The 14,299-nt window shown below is 33.8% G+C and overlaps 2 protein-coding genes and 1 long non-coding RNA gene across 3 annotated transcripts; 1 reads left to right on the top strand and 2 right to left on the bottom strand.

Moving 5' to 3' along the window:
• Nucleotides 1-801: 801 nt before the first annotated feature.
• LOC143461815 (uncharacterized) lies at nucleotides 802-8,151 on the bottom strand. Its single transcript, XM_076959702.1, has 6 exons — nucleotides 7,776-8,151; nucleotides 4,461-4,664; nucleotides 3,697-4,010; nucleotides 2,106-2,216; nucleotides 1,684-1,768; nucleotides 802-1,605 (listed from the first exon to the last, which is right to left on the bottom strand). Exons 1-6 carry the CDS (start codon nucleotides 8,124-8,126, stop codon nucleotides 1,144-1,146), a joined length of 1,527 nt encoding a protein of 508 aa, XP_076815817.1. The 5' UTR covers nucleotides 8,127-8,151; the 3' UTR covers nucleotides 802-1,143.
• A 12-nt stretch (nucleotides 8,152-8,163) lies between these two features.
• Nucleotides 8,164-11,358, bottom strand: LOC143461816 (melanocyte-stimulating hormone receptor-like). Its single transcript, XM_076959703.1, has 3 exons — nucleotides 10,509-11,358; nucleotides 9,101-9,459; nucleotides 8,164-8,943 (listed from the first exon to the last, which is right to left on the bottom strand). The coding sequence occupies exons 1-3, from the start codon at nucleotides 10,823-10,825 to the stop codon at nucleotides 8,621-8,623; spliced, it is 999 nt and encodes a 332-aa protein (XP_076815818.1). The 5' UTR covers nucleotides 10,826-11,358; the 3' UTR covers nucleotides 8,164-8,620.
• A 586-nt stretch (nucleotides 11,359-11,944) lies between these two features.
• Nucleotides 11,945-13,412, top strand: LOC143462601 (uncharacterized). The gene is made up of 3 exons (XR_013118183.1): nucleotides 11,945-12,083; nucleotides 12,669-12,776; nucleotides 12,900-13,412. It is a non-coding gene; the product is annotated as an uncharacterized LOC143462601 (long non-coding RNA).
• Nucleotides 13,413-14,299: the final 887 nt, after the last annotated feature.

Raw genomic sequence — 14,299 nt, forward strand, 5'->3', positions numbered from 1 at the left:
ATAAAATTTACTTTGTTTTTTTTTTATGACAAACTGTGGTAGGCAAGCTTTTCTAAATTTTACATGGTATAAGGGCGGCATAGAACATATTGTCAGCTCTGTGACCGAGTTTTTCGAGAGTGTCCGATGACCAGTGGCGCTACATATAGCTGTTTGTTGTTGTAAATTGTAATGCCCTTGGATAAGGCAGTAACGACACTTGCTCGTGTTCAATGGACATAGTGTACAGTTCTAAATTTGGGCATTACTGCATAAAAAAATTGTCAAGAAATAATCAAAAATGTTTTTCAGGCTTTATATTTACTAGCAAAATTATGAAATTCTTTTCTGGACGAAAGCTTTATTGTGCGTCGTCTACCTTTTTTTCTATGAAAATAAAACTTTTAGATCGTCACGTTACAGTGATTACCACAGTCTTTTATCAAATAAATAATAATCTTTGTGCCAGTTTAGGTGATTCACTGTACCCCGGTCTCGCTTATGGTATGGTTTCACATTTTTTATCCTCGGACTGAACCACGAACCCGACGCTGATTTCTCGCCGCTCTAACCCTAGTTATCTTTTGTGCAAGTACGGCCAAAAGAGGATGTTTTTCATAACGTTTTGAGTGTATACCACAAAGTGAAGTTGCGCTGGGAGCTAATGCACACATAGCTGGTAGGCTATTTGGTTATTATTAAATCAAGTTATTTGAAATTAGCAAGGGGAACCGACATCAGGCATCAGCCCATGTTTGGGCCGACCCTGTCGGCAAGCAATAAAAAGTCAGTTGAGTCATAGGGTAAAACATGCATAATTAATTGGATATATAGCCTTTATTATAAGTTATATCAACTATACAGTATTTTATATATTTCTTTATTACAATTTCTATATAGCGTAAGTGTATGAAGATTTTAAGCAAGAACATTTTGTTTTATTTTCTGTGCACTTAAACTGTCTGATTAATAAAAGCAAGCAGCGTCAAAACATTGTGGCCAAACATAACCGATTGCTGTAGGCCTACAGACGAGTGACAATAGCAAGAACATTTGAACTATATAATAGCCTATCAGAGAGCCAAATTACAAAATGAAGAAGTAAATTGCCAACAATCGATAAGTAAAGTATTGCCTCTGATGGCGATATGGCAATGTAACATGTTAGTAGGTTGAATAATCTGCTAATACACTATCAAGCAACGGGTTTGAGCTAGATAATGCATTTTTTGTTGCAGACGCTGAATTTTTCGGTCTGGTTGACCAAGCATGGGGAGAGAATGGTCGTGGAATATGTTCTACATTCTTCAGTGCGGTGGCTGCTCTAGCAGCGCTCTGCACAATCGCATTCGGGGAATGCGCGAAGGAAGAACTTGTCACATTCATGTCCATAGACCCTAACTGGTTATTCCACTGCTTTGACGAGCTTACCACACATTCATATTTTTCTTTCCGTATGGCAGCTTGCCACAATTCTGTGTTAAGATTTTCCGATGTTCGCAGCAAAAATTTGTTACGATATGTAGAACCTTCCACCGCAGTTAATTGCCATGAATTTTCATCTTGTAATTTAGCTGGTCCTGAAAACATAGCGTCAGTAACGGCTTCCTTTTCCATGCATTCCTCCTAGCAAAATTTTATAGAAATATTTTGCTTGAATATATACTCACGAAATCGATAAAATAATTATATGGAGATTCTCACCACGTAACTGATTTGAGTTTGTCGATTTTCCTTGATGCGCTCCGAAACCCCTGGAGTTGGTTGATAGCTCTCAAAAGAACTTGGTCTAGAACCAAATTTCATGAAGTTTAAAATTTTTGCGAATCTGGCAAATTCAATTTTATCTGGGATATGCAATTGGTTTGAAACAAGTTTATCCCAAGTTTATTATTTGATATGTAATGCAATAAAAAGCTTTCAAAAGCATTAGCTTGCTTCATCATTTTTTATTTTAATATATATGTATACTGATTATACTGGGTTAACACGGTTCCGCTACCTTCAACTTTATTATTTAAAGTAAATCCAAACAATTAATTAGTATTTAATTATTGAATTAAAATGTTTATAATTGTTACAGCCAAAGCAAAAAAATGCCCGAAAACTAGAGTTAGCCTAAGTACGTTGATGGGCAAACTGCACAATCCGATGTTCTTTTATTTTTGTACTGATTATCACTGAAGTTGTCTATTGTCATCGGACCTCCATAAAAATGTTGTTCGTGCAAGGGATATCTGAAACGCAAAAAAAAGGAATTTTTAAAGGGATTTCAGAATAATAATAGCCTATGCAGTTGTGCACATAGGCCGATAGCAATTTATGTTCACCATACTTCAAATTTTAAAAAGAATAGAAATATGCATAAAGATGTTATGGTTGATTTTTCGAGTTATGTCTTTATAGTTTACACTTTTGAAAAATGTTTATAATAATAAAATGTGCCAATGAAAAGAATGGTCTTCTTTTGTATTTTTTCCTGCAATTTGTTGCCTTTTTTAAATGGCTGCGATTTTATTAAATTACAGTTGTTTATATTTAAGGAAAATTTTGACCGCAATTTTACAATTTTTGGGCAAAGCGCAATTTTCAGGGTTGTGAAAAAATGAAGAAAGCTCCGGCTTGTGGAAACCAGAGCTATTGAATAGGGTTAGGTTGGTCTGGACCAAATTAAAAATCCTGGGATTTCTACTCAACAATCCCAGGATTTTTCGGGATTAATAAATTTGGAAAAAGTACACAAATAAGCTGCAGTAACCGCATTTATTTCTTATATTATTGACGCATAAACAGGAACTAATCAAGACTATTACTAATAAGGCGGCTCCTGATTTTATTGGCAAAATAGCCTAGAGCGGAAAAGCCGGTTGTATTGTAAAATCACATTAAACTGAGACAAATCCACAAATTTATGCGACATCGCACTGCTTTGATGTTCATAGCTACATTATTGAAATCCCAGGACTTTGATAAAATTAATCTCGAGATCGGGACAAGAAAAATGGGTAAAATCCCGGGATCGGATTTCCCGGAATCTCAAACCTACTTTTGAAGTTAAAGATCGTCAAGCCCGACCCTATGACGTCGTAATAAAACAATAAAGAAGCTGACTTGAAACTGAAGGCAGAAAGGTCTCTATCAATATACTTTTTGCTACATTCAAAGCCTATGTCCCCGGTATATACGTATACTTCTTAATTGATATAATAACAGAAACTATTTTGCAATGATATTTTCAAAAGCCATAAACTATTTTACCTATGTAACTTCAATGGGTTTACGTCTTTCATGAAAAATAATGGAAACGTTGCGGTGAGACCGACTATATGAGTGACGTATTACGCACACATAAAAATGATAAAGTTCGTGCCGAGCCGAAACAACCCTAAATTTAACGTGCGTTGCAGAATTTGAAGTTAAACAGACGCGAAATTATCATTTCATTCTTAAAAACATTAAACAGTTTGCTTGTAGGCCTAATATTTGAGCCGACAAGCAACGTGCCACTATATAGTTTAGATACAAAATTTATTATTTTATCAACGGTATGGTAACCCCTGCAGGGTTATGACATCGATCCATCGGTTTAAATTCAAACCTATTATTGGGTTTAAATATTTTACAAGGAGATTGCACATTTTTCAATTTCCACCCTTGTTTACATAAAATTACAATACTAAAGCTACTTTATTGCTACATAAAGGCTAAAACGCTTACTTTTTACTCTGAGGTGATCTATCCCTCTGTCGTCTGTTTTTAAACCAATTGCTGACTTGTAATATGCTTAATCCCGTTATTTTTGCCAAATGTTTCTTGTCGTCTGGCGTTGGATACTTGTTGCGCTTGTAACAATCTTTCAGTGCGTTTCTTGAACGTTCTTTGAAACAGTACACCATTTCTTCTCCGTCCCATATAGTCCGCGGTAAAACATGCTTTCTTCTTATTCGATACTTATCAACAGCACCTAATGGCCGACCACGTGCTCGTTCGGCTTCCGTGTAATGTGCACTATACCACATGTTTTGAAGGAGCTGCATGTAAGAAAAGGGAAATAATTACCAATTAATCAATGCCAAAATCGAAAAGTGGACAAACAATATTGTCGTTTTTGAAATTTTTTTGTTGTTAGCAATTGTGTTGTTAAAAAATTAGTATAATGTTAACAATGCAATGAGGACTCTTGAAGCTAGACGACATCTTCCTCGTTTCTAACATTTTTAAATCTACATTTTCTTTTTATGTTTATCTTTTTATTAAAAGTGGGTATTTCGAATTATATAGCAGAAAAGCTCAACGATAAAAATTAATTTCAAGATTGAGATTTCACATAGTGCAATGATAAGTTCGAAGTCAAACTCTTACGGAACTAAACGTTCATATTTGCTTAAAAAAGTAATCTACAATGCTTAAAAAAATAATCCTGTAATTGCATAAAAAGCGAAGGCTTTATTTTGTAGCTGACAAACATAAGTGTTAAGTACCTTGTGATTTGAAACTTCAAATGTATGATTTTGCAGGATTTGATAAAGTTCTTGAAATCGTTGTTGCTTAAAAGTAACCAGGGCTCTTGCAATCAATATATTTTCATCATTTCCGAAAAGAAGACATTTTGGAAGTGAGTTGAGGAATTCACTCAGTTTGTCTATTTTCTTGCGTTGCAGCAAGTCATGACAAACGCATGCCACCTGCATAGAATTCTCAAAGTTACTTTGTAAATCAAAGTTATAAAACTATAAAAAACAGTTTATATAATAACAGATGTTGTCTTCGAGATATTCATGAATGTTTATGTTATAAATCTTGAACTTACACTACCGTATTTACCAAATAGAAGCTGCCACTTCATTGTTTTCGAAAGGATTTTTAAAACGTCTTCTAATCAAGGGCGCCTTCTATTTTTTGCTGTATTAAAGATATCTCACCAGTGCCGTACGTACAGTAAAATTACTGTAATGCTTATCCTGTTAATCAATAGTTGCGTACGTACGGTATAATTACGTTCGCTAATAACTTGGCATTTCATCGGTTTGTCGTCAACGTTTTCGGTTTCACATTACCAAGTCATACGCTGCTGGAGTGCAAATTTTTTAATATGGTAAGCATTGTGTTTAACTGGATATCGATTTTGAACAGATTTTTGTTTAGAATTCGGTGAAAATAAATAAAATTAGTAGTTGGCAGGTCAACTTCAATACAGATCGAAATCGATTTCCAGGCTTTCTTTTTCTGTGGATTTGTAGGCTAATACTGTAGTAAAATCTTCTGAAATCGGAATTTAATAATATACAGCTTCTATATACTTTATACTCCAAAGTAATATGTTTATAAAAGTGGAATTCGCTATACAATCGCTATAACATGCAATGGTACAAAACATATGTATGGCATTATGGCAGGTTCATTCAACGATACCCTTTTACTCTTATTAGCGATATCTTATTAGCAAAAGATATTTGTCCATGTGCAATATATATGAAGTTAATATTCAAGTAATTGTTATAGATGGCATGACACTGAATAGCTGATCACTATTGTTCGTTCATCTTAAAGTTTGTGGCGTCACCCAAATTGCCAATAAGGGTAGGCTTACCTTACGTCCCATTTTAGCCGGGACAGTCCCGCTTTTTAAGGCTTTGTCCCGGCGTCCCGGTCAGTCAACCAAAAGTCCCACTTTGGCATTTATTCAGCCAGCATTTCCCCACACTACACGAATATTAGCATGCTGTGATTAGTTTGTATGCCTACTTACTGAAGAGCAATGCTCGATGCGTGTTGTTGTTTCCTTGTGTTAAATGTCAAAGTAATTGTTTCGTCATTGTAGCGGGTAATTGGTCCAGTAGTGAGTTGATTGTTAACGCATTCGCTAGTTCAATAATAATAGGCTAGAAGGAGGAGGTGATCTTTTTGCGGTTAGGTTATTCAAAGAACTTATTTCGTACCGGTACTTATTCGCATTTCCTTCTGCAAAAACCATTTCAATGTGAAAGCCCTTATCACCTGCAAAATTAACACTGACTTTTCCTGCTGTGATTTTTATGAGAAAATAAAGTCGAATAAAAACTTCTTGAAGAAAGTATTGTCTACAGAAAAGTAGGATTGGACGATTATGTAAATTTACAAATGCTTAAACATTGTTTTGTTTCCTTGTAAAACGCATTATTTTAGTTTTTCTTAGTGTCTTACCACTTTAGTTGTCCCTGACGATAGGAATCCAAAATAGTTTCATACTCCTAGTAAAATATGAACCTCATTTATCTGATAAGGCTCGTTGTTCTGAAGCGTCCCGGTTTTCAATCACAAAAATATGGTGTGCTTAAATAAGAGTCGAGTGCTTGGACGCTGCTGTCTGTTTCGTTGTTTTTCGATGCAAATTTGTTTCCAATGACGTGATGTAAAATAATTAGCTATAGTTACTTTTAAAACAGAGTTATTAATACTACTGCAATAAGAAATATAACATGAAAGTACCATGGTTATGTTTATCACGAAACGGTTAACTCATGCACAATTAACATTATTATTTATGACGTATATAAGCCAGTCCTACACTTCGATTAAAATAATTTATATGGCATCGTTCGTTGCTAGAAATTTATAGAATTTAGTTTTCATTTTACACCATGGTATGAACAGCACTTGAGTAACGATGCATAAAAGTTTTATTCTCACTGCCATACTTTTTCAGTAGTATTATAGCGTCAAAATTAATATTCAGCATGACAAAAAGAATCAATATACCCAATTTGCGAAACAACCTAAATTATTGAAGACTTCGTTTTCGGAATAAATTAATTCCTTCGAGGTATAACTTCGCTAAGCTTATAAAGGCCTATATAGAAAAAATGTTTTTATGTGCCTTTTATCTTAGTTTTGGAACTGGACATTTTATGTAAAATTTGTAATCTTCAGTTGAACGGATAAAAAATAATGTTGTACACACATTCATTTTTACACCATGCTTTTCATGTTGTGAGAAGTTTTCTTCTCGTTCACATTTTATTACACATATGGTGTTAGGCTATATCGCAAGATTGTTATTGTTATGACCTGTACATGTAGTTCAAAACTTCAGTGTCGAAGGTGTTAAGCTGCTAACCATCAGTGTTGTCGCAAACATCAAATTACAGAAGAAAGTGACAACTTCAAACTAATTAGATCACGCAGACCGTTGTTAAAGATAAGCAGTTTAGTTATAGGAGAATGAGCTTGCAAAAAGTTGATTTTTTGTTATGTAAGGTTTCTTAACTGAAGTTAGATTTGGATTAGAAGGTGCACTAAGGCTAGGTTTAGATTAATACATAATAGTAATTGATTCTAAGTTAGATTAACAAGAAAATTCTGAAAAATTGCTTTGAACAAAAGATTTTTTCCAGTGAGAGCCATTATGATAAGCCACATGTGTCAGATTTCGTTTTTTTTTCAGCGCGTTCGTAAATTGCAAACGTGTTCACTGCTTGCATGCACGTTCGCAAATATGTATGATAATCTTTTGTTCAAAGCAATTTTTCAAGGCAAAGTATCATATATACGCGTTAGTAAATTGCGAACGCGTATACAATTTGTGAATGTGTTGGCAATTCACGAACACGTTGAAAAAAAATGAACTTTTACATATATGCTAACCAAAAGACATTATATAAAGCGCTCGTTAATAAGATAGGAATCGGAAGATTGAAAAAGAAGCGTGATGTCCACTGAAGGTAATTTCAAAATGCGCAAGATTTCGTTTATATTCTACTTGATTAGATTAGCTATGATTAACTATTATTGGATAGGAGCAATAAAATCATCTATACCTGTTCCAGAGTAAATAGGGATGATTTGCTGACGCTTTTGTTTTGATAAACAGATGAAGAAACTTTACCCGTCGAAAGCATTGTATCTGTAAACCGGCAATTGTTATTGCTCATATTTTTGGAATAACATTGGCCTGGTAATCTCGTGCTGGGGACAGGCATCGGTTCTTTGTCTCTAATACTGATTTCATTTTCATATATTCCCGAACTCATCTGCTTATTTTCCTCTAAAGTGGTGTAACTTGACGTTGAAGTTAACGGGTTTCCACCAAAAATAGTTCCACCTATTGTAGCCATCACACTTACAGCTGACTTTAATACTGGTTTACAGAAACGGTTGGAGTTAACCATCTGCTTTAATATATAGTATCGATATTAAGACAATATTGCAAACAATATAACAGTTGCATGCAAAGATTAGGTTTAACTGAATATTTTGCAAAAGTATTTTTCCGCTGATGTAAAATAAACTTTGATTTATAAACCTTTTGCATTAATGTACATTATAGCATAAGAATGCATACGCCCCAGCAAAGCAAAAGCAAAGTAAAACTCATTCATGTTACTAACTACTTTTTTATACTATAGAACTAAGTCATCAATTACACTTAATTACTGTGCAGTCTATACTGTAACGAAGAGAAATGCACGCTTAGAACGAAGACCAACGCTTAACAGGAAATGCGAAAAGGGCTTTTTACACACACTACTTCCGTTTAAGCATCAAATTTCGAACATCGCAACTGGCGTCGCCGTCTAGAGCAAACAAGCGAATACAGTGAGTCAACATATACAATGTGCAATCTATAACTACGACATCAAAACCTAGCATTCTTGTAAGTTGTTTATCTGTTTTTTCTTATTAAATTTTTCCAGAATTTTAAAACATGCAATTTTACCTCTTCAACTCTAAAACCGTACAAAATTGGTATTACAATTGCATGGAAAAGTACTAACACCAGTGTATAATCATGTTCGCGTTTCAAAACGCAACGTGTACTCTCCGAGCAAATAATCAGAGCAACTGACCAAGGGGCGCAACTAAGTACGAATGAACAGACAAATAATGATAAAGTAACAGCGATTTTAAGGTGATCTTGGTTGATGACCAATTCGTTCATCGTGCTGTTCCTTGATGGTAAGCTAATTCTTCTTCTTCTGTTTGTGACTGAAAAGAGTTTGGGCAAATTTAAACAGTTTTGAAAGCATACAGAAATAATCAAAATAAAAACCAAAAAATCAAAATTAAAATCAAAAACCTTGTCTTTATTTCATCAACCATATAAAGTTTAAGGCAAGCTTTACTAGTTGCCAGGGCAAGTTACCTGTCCTTGCACTTTTCCAAGCAGTCGACACAATCCACAGATTTAGTAAAATTACAGCAAAGGCACATAGTAGGCATGCCGATGATATGATCAGTGTAGCTATTGTATACACTGTTGGGGAATGCAACTGTGTTATTCCTATAGCCGATATTATTGGAATTACAAAAGAAATTATCCAAATGCAAGCAGCGGTTAATGTTGTTCCTTTTGTGGTTACTAAACTGGAGTATCTTAATGACCATTGGATGGCAATAAATCGCTCGACGGTAGCCGCAAGGATGAATAGATGAGAAGCTACAATCGTCCCAAAAAAACATACCAAAATAGCAAGAGATTCCACCATAAAAGAAGAGTTGCAGCTGTAAAAAGAACATAAGACATCGCTGGAAAATATGCTAAATCCGGTACGAATCATGATGCAAACAAAAAAATTTAAATTTATACAAAATTAAATATCTTTAGGGAAAGCTTAATGACATCTTTTAAACTTTAAACTCAAATAAGGTCAAAATTAATTGATAAAACATTTGAAGTTTTCAAATAAATTCAATTAAAGGTACTAAAAACTTATAATTTCTTGTACAAATATAATAAATTTAAAAACTGATCAAAATTAAAAAAATGTTTTTATAATTCAAATAAAAATTTTAGTATTGAAAGTATAGCAAAATATCATAAACCTTTTTTTTTGTTAAATTATAAGAAAATTATAATTATATACGACATATTATTGTATATCATAAGTGTATTACATAAATTATTTTAATGCATATTTATTACGAAACTTTATTCAAATTTATTTAAAAGTTATCAAAATTAAACTTATTGAAATTTACAAGAATCCGTTTGAATTTATGTTTGTTTATATTAGGGATGCACCTATAAGCAAATTAGCGTTAAAGTTTTGAATTTTTAAAACAGTATTTTAATATTTATGAAATAAAATTCATTATTTCATTTATATTTATAGTAATCAATAACCTAGTTGATTTTAAATAAATTTATTGACATTTGAAATTTATATTTCAGAGTTTTTTGATTTTTTAAACGTTTATCTAAATTAAGATGAATTTGGATATACTTATATAAATTTATTCAAACTGTCGTAACTTTCCATAGGTTTATTTGAATCATTTCAGTTTTTACAAATTTATTCAAGTTTGAACCATTTTATTTTAAATTTGAACTTTTCCACCTGGAAAAAAGTAATTAAACAAATAGCCTACTTAAACTGCAAATAACTAACATATTTTGAAAGCGTCACTAAATACGTATCCATGGAACAGGTAACCAGTTTCACGCCAGTCTTGACCATACGTACCGATTACCGATAAACTGATTTTAAACACAAACCTATCTAAAAATCAATTTTTTACCATTGTTAATGAAAAAATTTGAAATCACCTACCTAAATTGTAATGGACATGAACTAACTATTCTCAAATGGTAGTAGAGAAAGGATGCTCCCACCATGGCGTCTGCTATTGCCAAATGCCAAAGAAACCAAAACATTTTACAAGTTTTTTTTACATCCCATTTAACCATCGCAACAACCAGCATCAAATTTTCCAATAAGGCGACAATTCCACCAGCAAATATCGCACCAGATATGATAACGTGGAAATGACGACATGACATGGCAAGCAGACATGATGGTGGAGTGGCGGAACTATTAAGGATGAACGTCGTTACATTTTCAGTAAAATTGTCCTTATGAGGAATCATTTTGGATAAAAATCTGCTTTTTCCGAGTAATTATCTTAAATTGCTATATACTGTAAGTCTTGTAGATTAATTTGTATCAATTAGTGTATACAGCACGTTTAAGCTAGGCATTTTGGACAGCGGTGTACATTGAAAGCTAAAACCTTGAACTGAATTTGAAAACATGAATTGATAAAAATCTGAGTTATAAAAGTATCATTCTCCTAGTTTTACCAGCCCTTTCGCTTCTTCGATACATATCATTCTTTATGTACAGTATAACTGACTATAAGACTCCTTCACAATATCTCTGCAAAACGCAAGTCTGCCATCATACGAAAACCAGTTTGTCCTTGGCAACTGCTCACAACTCCTCCAACATATCTTAGTTTTCAACAACTTCAGTGACCTACAGTTCAAGAAACAAACGAGCAATCGGCCTGATCAGCTGACAACAGTAGGTTCCAAATGAATGTTTGCGGAAAAGTTAGCATAAAGTATAGTTCTATTTACTACCATAAATAAATAAATTTTTGGCCAATTACTGCTTTGTATATCGCATTCAACATAACTAAACGCCCGTCAAAGCCAGTAGATACCATCCGGTTATCGAATATTCGCAGGAAGTATTCAAATGAACAAAGAAATACCATAGGATAGATGACGAACGGATTTATTGGTCATCGATAAAGGCGATCGATGTTTACAGTTTATAGACGGCAGAAAATATGCGCTGCATGGTAGCCGTGTGTGATACAATCTCATCTCCAAACAATCAGGCATATATGTGGCTATATACAGCCTACGTTCCTTTCTTGTATTTAATGTTCACAAAATGGTATAGGAACGGCAAAGTGAAATATATATGGATATCTGCTGTGAATCTTTATAGCTTTTTTAAATTGTATTTAAGTACCGAGCAAATAAGAATTCAGCAAAATTTAACAAAGCATAAATAAATTCTACACAAAGTAACATTTTACGCAATTAACTATGACAAACGCGTCAAAACAAAGCCATCTTTAGGATTTGGCCGATTGTATAGAAATGCGATATGTCCTATCCCTATAGCCTAATCGAATTGTTTTATTTTATTAAGTTTGGGAAGCTATTGTTTTACTTTTTTTATTCTATAGATGCCATATTTGAGGTAAGGTTTCAAGATTTAATTGTACAGAAGTGAGTACGTCTCATGTGAACTAGGCACAGCTGGGTAGCTACTTTGTTGGATTCCCAACGAAAGAAAATGACCGGTGGAAACTTTGAATCATTTTTGCAGGTAAGTATTTCGTTTCAATTAAATAAAACTTTCTCACTTTAACTTATAGTTGTAGTGATAAAATTATAGAAAGAAGTTGAATCACTTTGTAAAGCAATAACTTGTTGCCAGCAATAAATTTGACAGTGTTTTGTCATGACATTAAGTTTGACATTAATCTGATTAGCAGCATATAATGAAATCAGCAAAGCTTTTTGACTGTATAGAGTGCGGGCAAACGTTTAAAAAATGGCTCAAAAAGACAAAAAAGACTATTTGTTTCGAAAACCGCGCTCAAACTCAAAGAAACTTTATACAATATGCATAAAATTTTGTATGCTAATTTGTATTTGTTATGACATTTACAATATAACGTGGGATAGAATTGTTAGTAGTTTTTAAGCACGTTTGGGTGAATTTTTCAGTCGGGTTCAAGTCTGGAGAGTGACCAGGTTATTAAAAAAAATTTACATGGTTGTTGAAACCACAGTTTAACCAGATTGGCTTTATTTCATGGTGCAAATTCCTGTTGGTATGTTGAACAGCAAATGTCGATTTAGTTTGCTTAACACTAGCAGTTCGGACTTGTTCATTCCTTTTTGATAGAATAAAATTCACAACGTCAGCAACGACAGTGACGCCGATCATGTGATTCGTCGAGCATTGTCAACCTGCAGATTGTGTTTCGAAGAGATATCGGATGGAATGGAACAGGTATAACTTTCGGCTATACAGGACAAAATTGATTTTAAGTACGTCGATACTTTCTCACGTATACAGTTGGCGTTATTGAAAAAGTCATTGTGTTTAATAATCTAGTTTATTTTCGTGGTTTAGGTGGATCAAAGGTTATGTGAAGTCATCGGTAAAGACTGGAGAAATGAATACCTGCGAAGAAACAATGAAGAACCGAGGATGGAAAAATCCAATACACGAAGCCGAAAATAAACGTCCTTGCTCACGTGTAGGCCTAATGCCTGCTGACCGGGAAGACTACATACTGCATTTTATTCAACAATGAACCATATCTTATATCGATACAGTCTTAAGTTGTTTCAAATAACGCGTAGCCTACTGCGTATGCTAATGCTTGGTTATTGGTATTAGTTAACTCATTTTAACGAAAATGTTAGTCACTAACATGTATCAACCAACGATTTGCATTGATTTCGCAACTCACGTTAGCAACTCTTATGTTGCAAGTAAATTAATAAATTTTACAATTTTTATGTAATCCAGCACTATATTCTAATCACTAATTTCCTCTTTGTAAATTCTCAATCGTGTTAAACAGACTATTATACTGTTATCGAATTACAAAAAAATGTGCTTCTGCGCACAAAGACCTAATTTGTGATTTTTTTTCAGCTGCCTCCTAAATGTTTTGAATGAATCCAGTCGGCAACCTAACCTTACTACTCTTTAAATATGTCGTTAGTTTTGTGATTAGAAAATATGTAGACACCGTAGGTCTAGTTATAGTGGATAATTTTGATTAAAGGGAAACACAAAATAAATTTTAGAATATGAATTGTCTAGGTGAAAACCTGGTAGCCCTGACACAACGTCGCCCAAGAAGTGATTCACCTGTCGACACATTGTTTTTCAACACTTGCAAATTTGGCAATGTTATCTGAATTAAGTTGGTCACAATTTGAAAGGATGGAGGTAGGTTATATGTAGAAGATTATGGTAAGGCTACCATCAGTAATTGCTTTGAGAAAAAGGTATGTAAAAACTTCATGGTAATCAAAGTTAGACATACAGTAAAGTAGGTTGAATAGTAGTCAACAAGCTTTCTAATCTTATACTGTACAGTAGTTAGAAAACCATGGGATGCCGGTATCATTTATTGATTTAACCCAGCAGGGTGTCATCAAACGTTTTGACGATCGACTTCTATGGTATCCTTAATTTGCAGTTGACTTCATGCATGTTCAAAAGCTGTTGTGCTGATGACTTGTTTCAAGCGCAGGAAAGCAGCATATTCATCATAAATCTATTTATGTAACTCCGTCATTATTGACGGTAAGTGTTTATTTCACCGACAGAAAGCGTTTTTTTAAGATGCAACCAGCTGTAAGCAAATAAATACTGATACTTCGCCGGATTGAGGTTGTGCAAAGACTAACCTCAGTTCGAGGATAAAGATTATTATACCTTACTATAATTAATTTGTGTTAATAACGGTTGGATTAAGGTTCCTGCAACGCCCGATTTTATGCCCTAGTTTTAAG

The sequence above is a fragment of the Clavelina lepadiformis genome, chromosome 6 (assembly GCF_947623445.1).
Source record: "Clavelina lepadiformis chromosome 6, kaClaLepa1.1, whole genome shotgun sequence".
Classification (NCBI taxonomy): domain Eukaryota; kingdom Metazoa; phylum Chordata; class Ascidiacea; order Aplousobranchia; family Clavelinidae; genus Clavelina; species Clavelina lepadiformis.

Excerpts from the sequence above, each read along its gene's own strand:
- LOC143461815 (XM_076959702.1), bottom strand. The coding sequence starts at position 8,126 with ATGGTTAACTCCAACCGTTTCTGTAAACCAGTATTAAAGTCAGCTGTA. Across the intron at positions 1,769-2,105 it reads TGTGCAGTTTGCCCATCAAC|ACCAAGTTCTTTTGAGAGCT; the intron begins GTACTTAGGCTA and ends ATTTGGTTCTAG. Across the intron at positions 1,606-1,683 it reads AAACTCAAATCAGTTACGTG|GAGGAATGCATGGAAAAGGA; the intron begins GTGAGAATCTCC and ends AAATTTTGCTAG.
- LOC143461816 (XM_076959703.1), bottom strand. The coding sequence starts at position 10,825 with ATGATTCCTCATAAGGACAATTTTACTGAAAATGTAACGACGTTCATC. Across the intron at positions 9,460-10,508 it reads TCATGTCCATTACAATTTAG|CTGCAACTCTTCTTTTATGG; the intron begins GTAGGTGATTTC and ends TTCTTTTTACAG. Across the intron at positions 8,944-9,100 it reads TTGGAAAAGTGCAAGGACAG|TCACAAACAGAAGAAGAAGA; the intron begins GTAACTTGCCCT and ends AACTCTTTTCAG.